Source organism: Orycteropus afer, unplaced genomic scaffold (genome assembly GCF_000298275.1).
Source record: "Orycteropus afer afer isolate SDZICR_OR568_19922 unplaced genomic scaffold, OryAfe1.0 scaffold00615, whole genome shotgun sequence".
Classification (NCBI taxonomy): Eukaryota; Metazoa; Chordata; class Mammalia; order Tubulidentata; family Orycteropodidae; genus Orycteropus; species Orycteropus afer.
The window spans coordinates 1,292,770-1,306,888 of record NW_006922202.1 but is presented as its reverse complement, the minus strand read 5'-3'; the positions used below and the strand labels follow the sequence as shown (position 1 = coordinate 1,306,888).

Here is a 14,119-nt window from a genome sequence, read left to right as displayed (position 1 = left end):
TTCTATAAAATCTGTAGTTTCTTTGCTCCCATCTGGAAAATGACTTAGAATGTTAGCTGTGCAGGAGATTTGAGTTCACCCTGTATCTTGACCTGGGTAATGTATAATATTATTGGAAATGGTCAGTTTTGGAAGCAACATATAATATCACTTCAGTTTTGTGAATAAAGAAGCTTAAGTAATTGATTGATTTTTTTTTCTTTACATATTTGCTATCCATTACTACTTCTTTGATACATTGTTCTTATATATACATGGAATTGATTTAAAAAATACATATTTGACATGCAGCTTGGAATTCTATTTTAATCCATGCGTTAAGAATATAAATTTATAGGATGGAACTATCTTTCATCTCATGCACTAGCCACACTGAAAGCTATTTGTTAATATGACATACTTCCTAGCACTGACTCAGCTTTGTGTCTGAAAAGCTGTTTTAACTTTTCTGCATTTTACATGTATTGCAGTTGAGTGTAGCTTCCTTGCATGTGCATCCAGTTGAAAATTACATTTTGTCATATGGATTTATTCATAAACTGGCTACATATATTTGACCATAGCAGATATGTACATATCACAAAAGACATTAAGTATTGACTTTCATAATTTATAGGCCATGCTGTTTTGCATCTGTTTGTTTTCTTTATTTCAGCTTTACAACAAAGCTACATTAGTTTTTTAAAAACTGGACCACATAATTTTTCTTTTTGAAATAATGAGTGTAGTTGAACTTTTAAAAAACATAAGCCAGTTGGCATTTTGGAAGAAAGATGTCTTAGCCTTTTCATATTATCGTCTTGTGGTTTCTATTATTTCCTTGTCTTCCCAAAAGAGCTTTTTGTGTCTTTGGTTTACAATACAGTTTCTTGATGTAGTTATAGAAGATTAGCATAGTGGATGAAATTAACAAAACAAAATAAACCTCCCTAGCAGAATCAATTCATCATTTTATGCTTAACCAAGAATTATTCTAGAAAAAAATGATTGTTCTCAGTATCATAAGAGTTCTATAGACAGTTTCTCTTTGCAGATTTAGATTCCAAAAAAACAAACCATACCCACTTTCATCGAGTTGATTTGACTCATAGTGACCTCCATTGGGTTTCCGAGGTGGTAAATCTTTACAGAAGTAGGTTGCCCAGTCTTGCTTCCATGGAGTGGCTGTTGGGTTTGAACCACCAACCTTCTGGTTAGCAGTCAGATGTCAGGCACTGTGCTGCCAGAGCTCTTCAGATTTAGATTGTTGTTGTTATTTTGCCGTTGAGTCAGCCCCGACTCATAGCGACCCCTCCTTGGGTTTCCGAGGCAGTAACACTATGGAAGTAGGATTGCCCAACCTTCCTTCCGAGCAGATTTAGATTAGTGACATTAAAACGATTTAATGTTTCTTGGAATAGAACCCTTTCATCTTGGGAAAAAAGTGAGTACATACACATTTACAACAACATGGGCCTATACGGTCATTTAAAGGAAAACACCAAAATTGAAGGCCTGTCTTACAACAGCTACCATTTTGCCTATAACATGAATTTGTGAAATGAGGTAGCAAAGAACAGGAGTTCTTAATGTTGCCTCTAGCTTATTTTGAAGAAATTGAAAATTTTCTAAGAACAATTTTTGGCTTATACAAAGTTAAGATTAGAATTTTAAATTAATTTTTCATAGTCTTAGGATTTTAATTTTAATTTTATATGAATATGTAACACTAGGAGAATATGTTGTTGAATTTTTCAATTAACGCATTCATACTGCTCTGTTTTGATTAATTGAAAGAGCCAAAGTCTACATAACATGTGTTTTTAGTGAAAGAAAATAGAACATGCAGGTTATTTAGTATTTTCCTTAAATGATTTTTGCCTATTAGTAAGGAGAAGTTCAATAACAAGATAGAAAGTGGGACAGTAATTCAGTTAGCATTATAGCCCATATGTTTTTAAAGCATGAAAAACAACATGGAAAGAAATTTAATTTTTTGTGGTAGGCCATCTTTCTTTTAAAATGATTTATTAAGTTCATATTACTCCTGTTTTATATCTAAAAATGATCCATACTTAACATCAGTTACATTCATTTTAAAGTAAAATACAGTATTCCCTAGGATGTGAAATTTTTTAATACCCCCTTGATTTTTCAGGAAATGTTGACTGCTTATCTCTTACATAAAATGTATTTTAATGCACATCTGTAGATGGTACTAGAAATGTGCTTTTCAGAGTCTTTAAAGTCCAGGGGAGACATAGCCAAAATAAAATGAGGCATGGTGAAGTAATTGATAAATTTCACAAGTGAAACCACTCTTCCCTCGTCAAATAAAAATTTAAAAAATCCTTAAGATCTCCTTTAGGATTTGACATTTATATATGTCTTTGGGGCGAAAGTATAGTACACGTTTTTAATTAAGCAATTCCTTATTGAGACAAACTCACTGCTGTGGAGTCGGATCTGACTCATAGCAACTCCTCCTTGGGTTTCTGAGGCAGGATCACTGCAGAAGTAGATTGCCCCATCGTCCTTCTGAGGAGTGGCTGGTGGGTTTGAACCACCAGCCTTCTGGTTGGCAGTCAAATGCCTTAGACACTACGCCACCAGAGCTCCTAAAGTGAGACTAAGGGAGGTTAAAAGGAAATCGCTGCTAGCTTTCCTTCAGTATTTTGAAGACATTCTAATTAGATGGTTGCTTTTAAGAAATAGCAGTTTTTGTTTCTTTGCAACCTGAAATGGAAGCACTTTTTAAGCACTGCATTATTCAAACCTTTTTTTTCCTGTTGGCTTGAAGATCTGTGTCCTTGAAGTGTTACAGACCCATCAAAAATCTTCCCAAACCATGAGAAACCATTTCTGTGCTGCAAGCAAAATGACATTGAACGTTTATCAGGCTTGTAGATTATGAATCATTGGGGTGATGGGGGTTTGTAAAGAGAGCAAAGGCATCACGGGGTAAAGAATGATGTGTAGGTACAAAGAAGTTGAGTCTCCTTAATGCACAGCCAGTTGTTCGGTATGCTAGAAAGAAGAGAAGAAATTACTGCTCTTCAGGAGTGAAGTGTTGTGTGTGCCTTTTTTTAAAGACACTCTTAAGAATTGAAACTCACGTTCTAATTTTTATAGTTCCACTATTAGAACACCTCTCCTGATATTTAGGGAGAGTGGCTATATCATCGAGTATATTACCTTTAACATCCTTCCTACTGGACCACAGCTTATTAAAGGGAGTTTTGACACTGCTTATGCAGTATCATCTAAATCAGTAGCACAATGTCTCCTTTAATAAGGAATATGTATACTTAAATCTTTTTATCGTAATCTTTTTAAACGTTCCATGAATTGCCAGCCCAAAGAAAGAAAACTGAAAATGTTAAATGTTTTTATTTTAAATGAATTTTATAGTTTCTTAACAGTTTAAAAGTGTATTAAATTCTTAAATTACCATTTTATGTAATCTGATTTGCCATTCAAAAGAATTCTGAGTACTCATTCTAAGAAAAACAAGCATTTTAGAGTTACAAATCTTTCGTCTTTGTTCTGTTGCTATTGGTTAGTGAAATTAATTCTTAGATAAAGTGCAGTAAGGGGAAATTTTTTAATAGGATTGTTTCAGACTTTACTGATAAGTTTTTAAAAATTCAACCTGAATATTTGTATCTTCATGTTAAGGTACTGATCTTTGTTTGGAAACACAAGTTTATTATCTAAAACACATTATTAACAGTAAGAAATTCTTCACACTCAAAAGTACAGAGTTTTCAGTTGGATCATTGAGAATTTCTGAATCAATGTTTTGAGCTTAAAAAATATGTAGTTAAGATATTTAATAGTTAAGGTTTTGAGTAACTTTTTTTTTTTTAATTGGTACTGTTTTTGGAGTTTTTCAGTCATTTAAAATGATTTGCTGGCTAAATGGTTCTCCCCTATGTTTCATATAGGATTTTAGGTCTGTGTAGTAATATAGCTGTAACTTTAATGGATTGTCTGTTATCAGATTATCACAGAGATCATCTTAATGGGGAATTGTTATTCTATAGTTTGGTTATTGCCCTTTGTTGTCATCCTTGTGGGTTTTTGTTTGATTTTTATTTTTTCTGTATATTCATACCAGAGGAGAAATAGTTTGAAATCTTAAAATTCTATTTGTATAGAATATTCTTTTTATTGAAAGCTGTTCTTTGAACTTATGGAATGGGTAAACTTGGAAAACAGAGGATCTCACAAAATCAAGTATTGTAAACTTTATTTAGATGTACTTTGGCAATGGCTTTTAAAAAGCTGTATCAAATCAAAGTTTCTTTCCCCCCACCTCCAGGTTTATGGTTGGCTGTGGGAGATGTGACGACTGGTTTCATGGTGATTGTGTTGGGTTAAGTCTTTCCCAAGCACAACAAATGGGAGAGGAAGACAAAGAGTATGTGTGTGTGAAATGTTGTGCTGAAGAAGATAAAAAGACTGAAATATTAGATCCAGATATTTTGGAAAACCAAGCTAAAGTTGAAATTCATAGTGAAGATAAAACAATGGAGTATGAAAAGCTTGGGTTATCAAAGCACACATCAGCAAATGAAAAAAACAAATACATAGATGATACAGTGAAGCACAAGGTCAGAATTTTAAAACGGGTAAGCTCATGAATGTGTTCTTTTATTTTTAAGCACTTCATATATACTGTATGAGAATTTTGAAATTTTTCTTTAGGTTTCACTGTTCCACTGCATTTTCAAATTTATTTTTCCGTAAAAATTCACGGGTTTTTATTTTGAATTTTTTGGTAATTCTGATGAAACTCATGGTGATACTTGCAGAATAGTCAGGTCTTACGTTCTTGTGCTGTTTAGTTTCTTGGATTTGCTTTGTGTATAATATTTGTGTGTGACCTTATGGAATTAAATATAAATTGTACTTACTGATAAGTTTTTCAGAAAGGTTTATAGCCTGTAAATCTCTACCAGTTCTTAATATTTTCAAGTGGGAAAGCTGTTTTCTCTGTAAGGAAAAATAATCTTAACTCTTTTGATCATTGTTCCAGTGTTTGCTTTGTGTCTTCACCTCATAATTTTTTTCTTAAAATGTAGACTTTTAAAGTTGTCACTTTTCCGTGGTTTTGTATTTTTAACCATTCTTCAAAAGTATTTTCTAAATTGAAATTTCAAGATATTTAGTCTCTAATAAGAGAAAAATATAAAGAACAGGCACTTCATGGGATAAAATTTTCTTTATTTTCATTGTCTACCTTTTATTATCTATGACTTTTATAATCATTGTTCTTGTATAGTTAGAGTGATTAAAGATTAGTGCTAGGAAAGAAATACAGTGACAATAAATGTATGTAGATATACAAGTATTGTACTCCAGACGACAACATGAATTTCAGAGTTGGAAGGAATTTACAAATCTTTTGCCCAAACGTTCTGATTCATTAATATGCTATATAGCATTTCTAGTAAGTGATGACCTAGATTCTATTTAAAAGGCATTGCACGGTAATACATACGTCTTAATTTCCAAGCAGCTGTATTTGTTGGAAAGTTCTTCAGTTTGAACTGAAAGTTGCATAGCTGAAAACTTTTTTAGTTTTCTGAAGTCTCCTGAATAAATTGTTGTTGTTGTTATGTGCCGTCGAGTCAAACCTGACTCATAGCGACCCCTCCTTGGGTTTCCGAGGCAGTATCACTACGGAAGTAGGATTGCCCAACCTTCCTTCCGAGGAGTGGCTGGTGGGTTTGAACCACCAGCCGTCTGGTTAGCAGGCAAGTGTCTTAGCCACTATGCTACCAGAGCTCCCTAAATAGGCAAGGTAATTAATATTGAAGAGCATGAGTATGTTTTCCACATCATTTACAGACTCAATCCTTTCAGACACTTAATCTTCTGGATTAAGCTCCAGTTTGCCAAAATCCTCGTGCCAGTCAACATTTTCTGTCTTCCAAGAGTTTTTGAAGATCAAGTTCTGTTCTTCTGATATTTGCTATTGCTACATCTGTTGTTTTAATTAGCATCAAATTAATTGATAATATAGACCTGAGAGCCACCTCAAAGACAGTTTTTAGCATGCCTCAGAAAGCTTTTATTTATCGTTAACTATTTATCATCACTTGTATACAATTCCTTGACCATGTAGACCATCATATTGTCAGTTCAGTTGTCTCCATCGTACCAAAAAAGATACTAAAAATATTAAGATTGTTAATATTTTGAGAAACTCCTGTACAAATCTAATATGTAATAACCGAAATGAAAATGAGGGTAGTCTGATTTTTAATGCATGCCTCATCACAGTGATTACTGCTTCCTCTTCTTTTTGATGATGGTCTATTGAATATTATTGGGACTTGTCTGATTTTAATTTTTGGAATCTGCTTTTCAAACGTCATTTGTTTTCTATGGAAATGACTAGGCGGCAGTGAGTTTGGCTTTTTTTGGTTGTGGTACTGTAGAAAATAGGTACTTGACAAATTAATGTTAAATAAAAGGTCAGTCTTTTTTGCTGATAATTGAGAGCTGCTATCATACATCTTTGTAAAAATCCTTTAAACATTGCTGGTTTAAAGAATAAAATATGTTTGATACCTTAATTGGTTTTAATATTAATTCGGTATGTTTTTTTTTCCATCTACATACCCTTGAAATTTTGTTTACATATAAAGATAATTTAGTAGTTTTCCTTCTAATGAATTACATACTCTTTTCCAGGAATGTAGTGAAGGCAAAAACTCATCAGAATGTAGAGATAATGAGATTAAAAAATGGCAGCTAGCTCCTGTTCGAAAGATGGGGCAACCAGTTTTACCTCGGAGATCCTCAGAAGAAAAAAGTGAAAAAATAGCAAAAGAGTCTACAACTGTTATTTGCACAGGAGAAAAAACTTCAAAACCAGGTAGTGAGATTAAAATAATTATGTACCTAATGTATATGATCACGATGTATATGATCACACAGTGATCGTATGTCAAAGAACATGTACAGAAAGAGAATAGGAGAAGGGGCTAACAAAGGCAGAGGTGCTTCTGTAGGCAAGCATTTTATGTCCTGTACAGAATTAGTATAGTTAGGGGATTTTTTTTTTTTAATGGCAATAAAAACAGTTTAGGTGATTGACCTTACTTGAAATTAAAAACTATTGCTTTAAATTCTGAGAGTTAACTGGTGAACTAAATAAGGTTCTTGGCTTTGTGACACTTAAATATTAATGGGAGAAGACAGGCAATAAGTTGATAGAGAATGATACATCATTTTTAGAGTTTAGGCATTATGAGGAAAAAGAGTAATGGGATTGTCACTATCAGGAAGAGGAGTGGAAACTGTTTCAGGTGGAATGGAGGGAGGTACATTGTACTGAGTTTACAAGGGCTTAGTGTGAAGAACCATTTGGAGTAGAGCACAGACCACACTTGTAATGGTGTGATCAATAGGTGTTTATTACTTACAGAATAAATGGGACAGGGGTGAGTAGCACAGCAGACATCATCATCAGCCAAGATTTCCTGAAGTTAGGCTACCATTCCCAGGTGGGATGTTGTGATCGCATTCAGGTGGTGCCCTACCTTACACCATGGGTGAAAAACCCAGAAGCCCTTCTCTCTTGGGCTTAATATACTAGCAGGCTGCAGTATTCATGTATCAAAGAACATGTACAGAAAGAAAATAGGGGAAGGGGGTTCTGCAGGCAAGCACGCTACACATTGCCTGTCCCCTGCTCAGGGTATGTGACCATCTCCTGATCAGCTCTTCTAGACTTAAGGGCATCAGTGAACAGTCTTTCCTCCTTTATACTACTAACATAGGCAATTTTGGATCTCTTAGAGGGCAATTATCTCCCCCTGAGGCACATACCTTGTGTCCATTAGTAGCTGTTACGGCCATTAATAACTATGGAGACAGTGTCTTTGGAGATGATCAGAGTACAGCACACTTGTGCACCCAGTGGGTGGTAACTTGTGAGGTGAGGTTTGAAAGGATGTAAAATTTTGGGGGAAGAGGGACTAGGGAGGGAGCATAAAGTTTATAGACCTTGAAGTAGAAATAGTCTTAGCATTTGAGGAAAAGAAGATCGTTTTGGAGGGAGTGGAAGGTAATGCATAGAATGGTAGAAGAGGAAATCAGAGGAAATTAGGCGGGATTTTTGGGCCATGCCAAGAAATTGACATTTTATTTTGAATGTAATGAGAAGTCTTTAGAGGATTTTCTGCACTCTGATTGCTCTGGAGATTGAACTGTAGATGTGTGAGAGAGAAAGTAGATAGATAAATTTGGAGTCTATTGTAGTTTCAGAGGAAAGAAATAATGGTAGTTTGGACCAGAGGTACAACAGAAGCAGAGGGAAGTGGTTAAATTCAGATATATTCCTAAAGTAGAGTTGACAGAACTTGCCAATGGATTAGATATAAGTAGATGAGGGAAAGAGCATCTTAAGGATAATTGGGTAAATGTTGGTGCTGTTTACTAAGTTCAGAAGAAATGAAAGAAGATTTGGGGTGGAAAATGAAAAAATACATATGTTTTGGGCATTTAACATTGGTAGGGCTGTTAGACATCCGCATGGAGATGTTTGAGTAAACTCTTGGCTGCTAAGTCTGGTGTTCAGAGAAGATTTTGGGGGCTGGTACATAAATTAGAGATGATCAGAGCATAGTTTTTATTTAAAATAATGGATGTAGAAGTAAATACGTATAAAGAGAGTTCAGTAGTGAAGAGATAGAAGCAGAATCTGAGGGGAGCATCGGCATTTACAAGTTGGGAAAGGGAGAGAATCAAGCAAAGGAGACTGTCAGAAAAGGTGGTCTGTGAGGTAAGAGGAGAACCAAGAGATCATATGGCCAAGAATTCAGGTCAGGTTTCAAGGAGGGGGTGGATCAAGTGAGTCACATGCTGTCTGGTCATCTAATATTGTGAACACAGGTTGACACATCTGTGACATAGCAAATGGAGAACATTGGTGAACTTCATTAGAATGGTTTTGGGGGACCATGGGGACAAAAGCCAGTTTTAGTGTCATGGAAGAATAGAGGGGAAAGAAATGTGGGTTATCAATTACAGGTAACTTTTTCAAGGAGTTTTACTGTTCAGTGGAATGGCAATGATGTGGTAGCAGAAGTGGATATAGGGGTCAAGGGATGTTTTATAAGGAGATAATTATGGCATGCTTGTAAAACTGATGGGGATGATCCACTAGAAAGGGAGAAATTTATAATGCAGGAGAGAAAGGTGATGTAAAGAAAAAAAATCGACAAAGACACAAGATGGGATGAGTTGCACACACCACATGAAAGGTTTGGTCATAGAACAGGACCAGTTCATCTGCTGTAATAGAAGGGAAGGCTTTATGTGGAGGGAAGACAGATACAGATAGATTATGGTAACAAGAAGATGTGATAGCTGACATTTCTGTTTTCTCAGTGTAAAAAGAAATGAGAAAATTAAATGACGGTTGAAGTTGGAGAAAGAAGTATTTTTCGTTTGGGAAAAGAGGGAAAAAAAAGTATGCAGTAGATAGGTTCGAAAGGGGGAAGAACAAATTTACTAGGAAAATTTAATAAGATTGGAGCAGCAAATTGAGGTACTTACTTGAGATTTATGGTTATACATTTAAGTGAGATCTGTTGGCACCAGTGTTTGTTTTTCTCCATACACCTGCAGCTATTTGTAGACTATTTGGGTGAAGCATGAAAGTTGACTTTCACCATGTTTATGGTTTTTCCAACACAGATATTTAAGGTAGAGCAAATTAAAGGTGTTAAAGGATGCAAGGAAGTGGTAATAGTGTTGGATTGTCTAATCAGAATTGAGTATGTGGATAAATGAGAACATGAAAATGGTTAAAATGATAAATGTAAACGTTAGAATGAGAATTTTAGAATAAATGATGTAGTATGATAATAGCAGATAGTAGTAGAGTAGTGGGATGTTTGATACTGAGAATTTGGAGATGCTCAGGAATTAGTGATTACGGAATAAAAAAATATCATTAGAGAAGTTTAACACTCAATAACGTTAACCACATTTAAACCACAGGAGAGTCATACATTTTGTGGATATTAGTAAGGTCATGAAGTTATCTGCCCAAATAATAAAAAGTTCGGATGAGATTTTCTAAATAGCTTTTTAAAAAAAGTTAATAAATATATCTGAAAAGTAACCATCTCTGAAAGTTGTTACCTAAAATGGGGGAAAAAAAAAAGTATATACGTTATAGCTGTAGGGCCACTTTCTAGTGACTTAGTCAATTTTATTTATAACTTACTCATGTAGTATAATGGAAAAATAACTTTTTATAAACAATTTCTTAAGTTTGACACTTATTTGAATTAGGTGCTCATGAGAAGCAAGAGATGAAAAAGAAGAAAGTTGATAAAGGGGGAGTGCCCAATGCGCATCCGCCTGCCGCTTCTGCTTCCAAACCTTCGGCAGATCAGATCAGACAGAGTGTCAGACATTCTCTCAAAGACATTCTGATGAAAAGGTAACAAACTACTGTTGACTAGGATTGAATAATATCCTCTTCAAGTGTTTGAAAAGTAATTGAATTGTTTTAATTTTAAGACTTACAGAATCAAATTTGAAGATACCAGAGGAAAAGGCTGCAAAAGTTGCCACGAAAATTGAAAAAGAGCTTTTCTCTTTCTTTCGGGACACAGATGCTAAATATAAGAACAAATACAGAAGTTTGATGTTTAATCTGAAAGATCCTAAGAACAATGTAAGTATGTTTTATTCATTTCTATGGATATTTATACTTGAAACTTCCCTGAATGCAAAGGGATCCAAGAATGTAATATAATAGATCTATAATTTATTTTTTGGGGTGAAACCATAGAATTGCCTTTTGAATTAGAACATGTCATTTTAATAAAGTCCTTTTGCTGCTGACCTGACTGAATTCTGCATAGTAGTGAGTGGTGTTAGAGAATGGGTCTAATTTAAGTATTAAATACATCTTAACTTGATTTGTGTGAATTCTCTATTCTTTATTGTCCCTTTTGTTAAACTTACTCCTCACTTAGCAACTATCTTGTTATCCAGCATTTTGCATTTATGACAATAGCAAAAATTCTACTATTTGACTATTTTGTGCATTAACAGCATTATGTCTGGCAGTAAAAAACGTGATGTGCAAACTGAGAGTAACATTGAGTGTGATGGTTAAGGTTATTTGTCAGTTTGCCTGGGCCATGATTTACAGTGGTGTAGTAGTTATGCAATGATGAAATTTGGCAGTTATATAATGATATGGTCATCCTCCATGTTGTGATCTTATGTGGTCAACCTCTATTTTCACATACTGACCTGGTCTCTGGAACCTAACCATGTTGATAAGTAAGGAATGTATATCTTAACCTATGCATTATCAAAAGCTCTATTATACCAAAATTCATAATAATATTATTACTTTTGATTTAAGTCTGAATATAGAGCTGAATTAAAATTAATTCAGTTAGATGAAAAGGAAAACTAAAGCATTTTTACTAAATTGAATATAACTTTAGTTCTAAATATCTTTCAGCAGTAGAGGAAACATTAATTGAACCCCCAATCTTTCCTGAAATTTCTTGTGACTTAGTGAAATCTAAAAGCTGTGTGTGTGTGTCCACATGTTTGGGCACATGTGCATACCTGAACCAAAAGTATGTCTGAGTAGTGCACTAAACAAAACTGATGCCATTGAGCATTTTAAAAGTTCAGAGTGTGACATGATCCCTTTGGTGTAAATTTGACCTGAGTCCAACAGAGGTTTTACTACAGATGACTCAAGTGATAGTTAGATATAATTAGATGCAAATTTCTGTCATAGTTGCTTCAGTAATACAAAGTTTTCACATAAGTGACATAAATTTGTTTATATAATGATACTTGCTATGGTATGCAATATGAGGTAATTTTTTGAAGTGTGCTTACAGCTACTTGAGGAGCTCTGGTGATGCATTAGTCAAAGCATTCAGCTGCTAACTGAATGATCACCAGTTCAAACCCTCTAGCCACTGTATGGGAGAAAGGTGAGGCAATGTGTTTCCATAAAGATTGATAGCCTTGGAAACACTTCGGGGCAGTTCTCCCCTGTCTTGTAGGGTTGCTGTAAGTTGGAATCGACTCGATGAAGGTAGGTTTGGCTTGTTTGGTACAGCTACTGAAGAAAAACTATCAGGAGGGACCAGTCCCTGGAGAAGGCATAATGCTTAGTAGAGGGTCCGCAAAAAAAGAGGAAGACCCTGAAGAAGGTGCATTGACACAGTGGGCTTATTGACAAGGATGGCACAGGACCAGGCAGTTCCTTGTTCTGTTGTACATAGGTTTTGCTGGGTAGGAACTGACTTTATGGCACCTAGCAACAAAAGCTTAAGAATACATTGTGCAGTATCTGCCATCATGGTCCCATAGAATCAGATACTTCTTGATTACATAACTTGTAAGCTTTTCTTCAGTGAGCATATAAGGACTGACTTCGTTTAGATTTTTTTCCTGCAGTTGGTTCTTTGCTCTGGAATCCCCTCCAATATCCCCTTTGAACACATAAAATCTTAAAAATATGAAAAGGCATTACATTTGGTAGAGCTGTTTTATGCAATGCCTTGCTGTATTGTAGGCTGTCTATTATGATGGTCAGAGTCTGTCCCAGGCTTAGTAGAACTTTTGATTAGCTATTATCATGGTTCTGCTGTACATGATTTTCCATTATGTGTTGATTTTTTTAAAATGAAATAGATGCTTTGCTTGTCTGACATGATATAACTTCTTGGAATTCAAGACTGTCATTTATTCTTTGTGTAGTAGGTAATATATGAAATATTGAACGTCTGTAAATCAGGTTTGAAAATTAGGTTTTTATTATTACAAGTTCCTCTATAGTAGTTCATCTTCTTTTTCTTAAATCTTTATCTCTCCTTTTCTCCCCATTTTTAAACATTTCCAGATATTATTTAAAAAAGTACTGAAAGGAGAAGTAACCCCAGATCATCTTATAAGAATGAGTCCTGAAGAACTAGCTTCTAAAGAGTTAGCTGCTTGGAGACGAAGAGAAAACAGACATGTAAGATTATCTGTGAATATGCATTTGGCTATATCAAAACCCATATTTTTTAGCCATAGGGGGAAAATTTTACAGAGGTAATTCAGCACAGATTGCACAGTAACCCAGATTTTTTTTTTCTGTGCTGCTTCTGTTTTGTTTACTTAACCTCCATTCCTCTAGTTTTAAATTCTTCTGTATTTCCAGATCTGTGCAGCTCTTCTCTTATTCCCTCCCATTGTCAAGTTACTGAATGACCTTGTGTTTTGTTAATGTATTTTATAAATTATAAGGATGAAGAAAAAGATTACCATTTTTCCTTAATCACACCTTTCTTTTCAGAAGCACAGTTTGAAGGCATTATAAATATTGGTAATATATAGAGTCGTAGAATGAAAATTTACGTACATTTACAATTTCCTTATAATTTTGAATGCAAAAGCTTTGAAAAATAAGGGTTTTTTTTTGGTAATTTATTTGTTGATAAAACCTGACCTGATCTGTATGAATCACCATATTTATAGAAAAAATGGGTGTTTAATTATGAGTGCTGTTAGTGTTATGAAAATAATATGTTACATGTGTAACTGTGGCATTTTTAAAACCAAAAGAATTTGAAAGTCATTGATGCCAGGAGTTTTCATTTGGGGATTATGAACTTGAAGTATCTGAAGATTATGGGATATGTGACTTATAGTTATTATCATAGTGTGATAGCCATATTATCTGATAATTTTATTACAGTTACCTCAGAATATTAGCCTTTTATTCTAGAAAATACTGGTTATTGAACCCTGACATTATATTTCACATTAACTTTATATTATTTTACCTAATTCTTTTGTTCATAATCCTTACGTGCATCTCAGGCATTGATCCTCAATGTAGATCCTGTGCCAAGTATAGTTTGAAGCACAGTATTCACATATTCCTTATCTTCACCTTGTATATCTTCTCTTTTGAAAACTGTGTTACCACCTTTTCTTTCCCTCCATAACCCCAAATATGAACATGTCTCATTTCTGCTTTGAAACTGCCTACAAACTCCTCTATGTTAAAGACTAGCCTATATTTCTTTTAGGCCATGTCCTTGATTTTTTTCTTTTTTTTTTTTTTTTTATTAGGATT

General features: G+C 34.5%; 1 protein-coding gene across 1 annotated transcript in view; it reads left to right on the top strand.

Moving 5' to 3' along the window:
* PHF3 (PHD finger protein 3) overlaps positions 1 to 14,119 on the top strand; it is a 91,795-nt gene that overhangs the window by 57,691 nt on the left and 19,985 nt on the right. Inside the window, exons 4-8 of the mRNA XM_042783054.1 lie at positions 4,304 to 4,613; positions 6,685 to 6,868; positions 10,300 to 10,450; positions 10,531 to 10,687; positions 12,896 to 13,012. Coding sequence (XP_042638988.1) covers positions 4,304 to 4,613; positions 6,685 to 6,868; positions 10,300 to 10,450; positions 10,531 to 10,687; positions 12,896 to 13,012 — 919 coding nt within the window. The remainder of the gene's footprint in view (positions 1 to 4,303; positions 4,614 to 6,684; positions 6,869 to 10,299; positions 10,451 to 10,530; positions 10,688 to 12,895; positions 13,013 to 14,119) is intronic.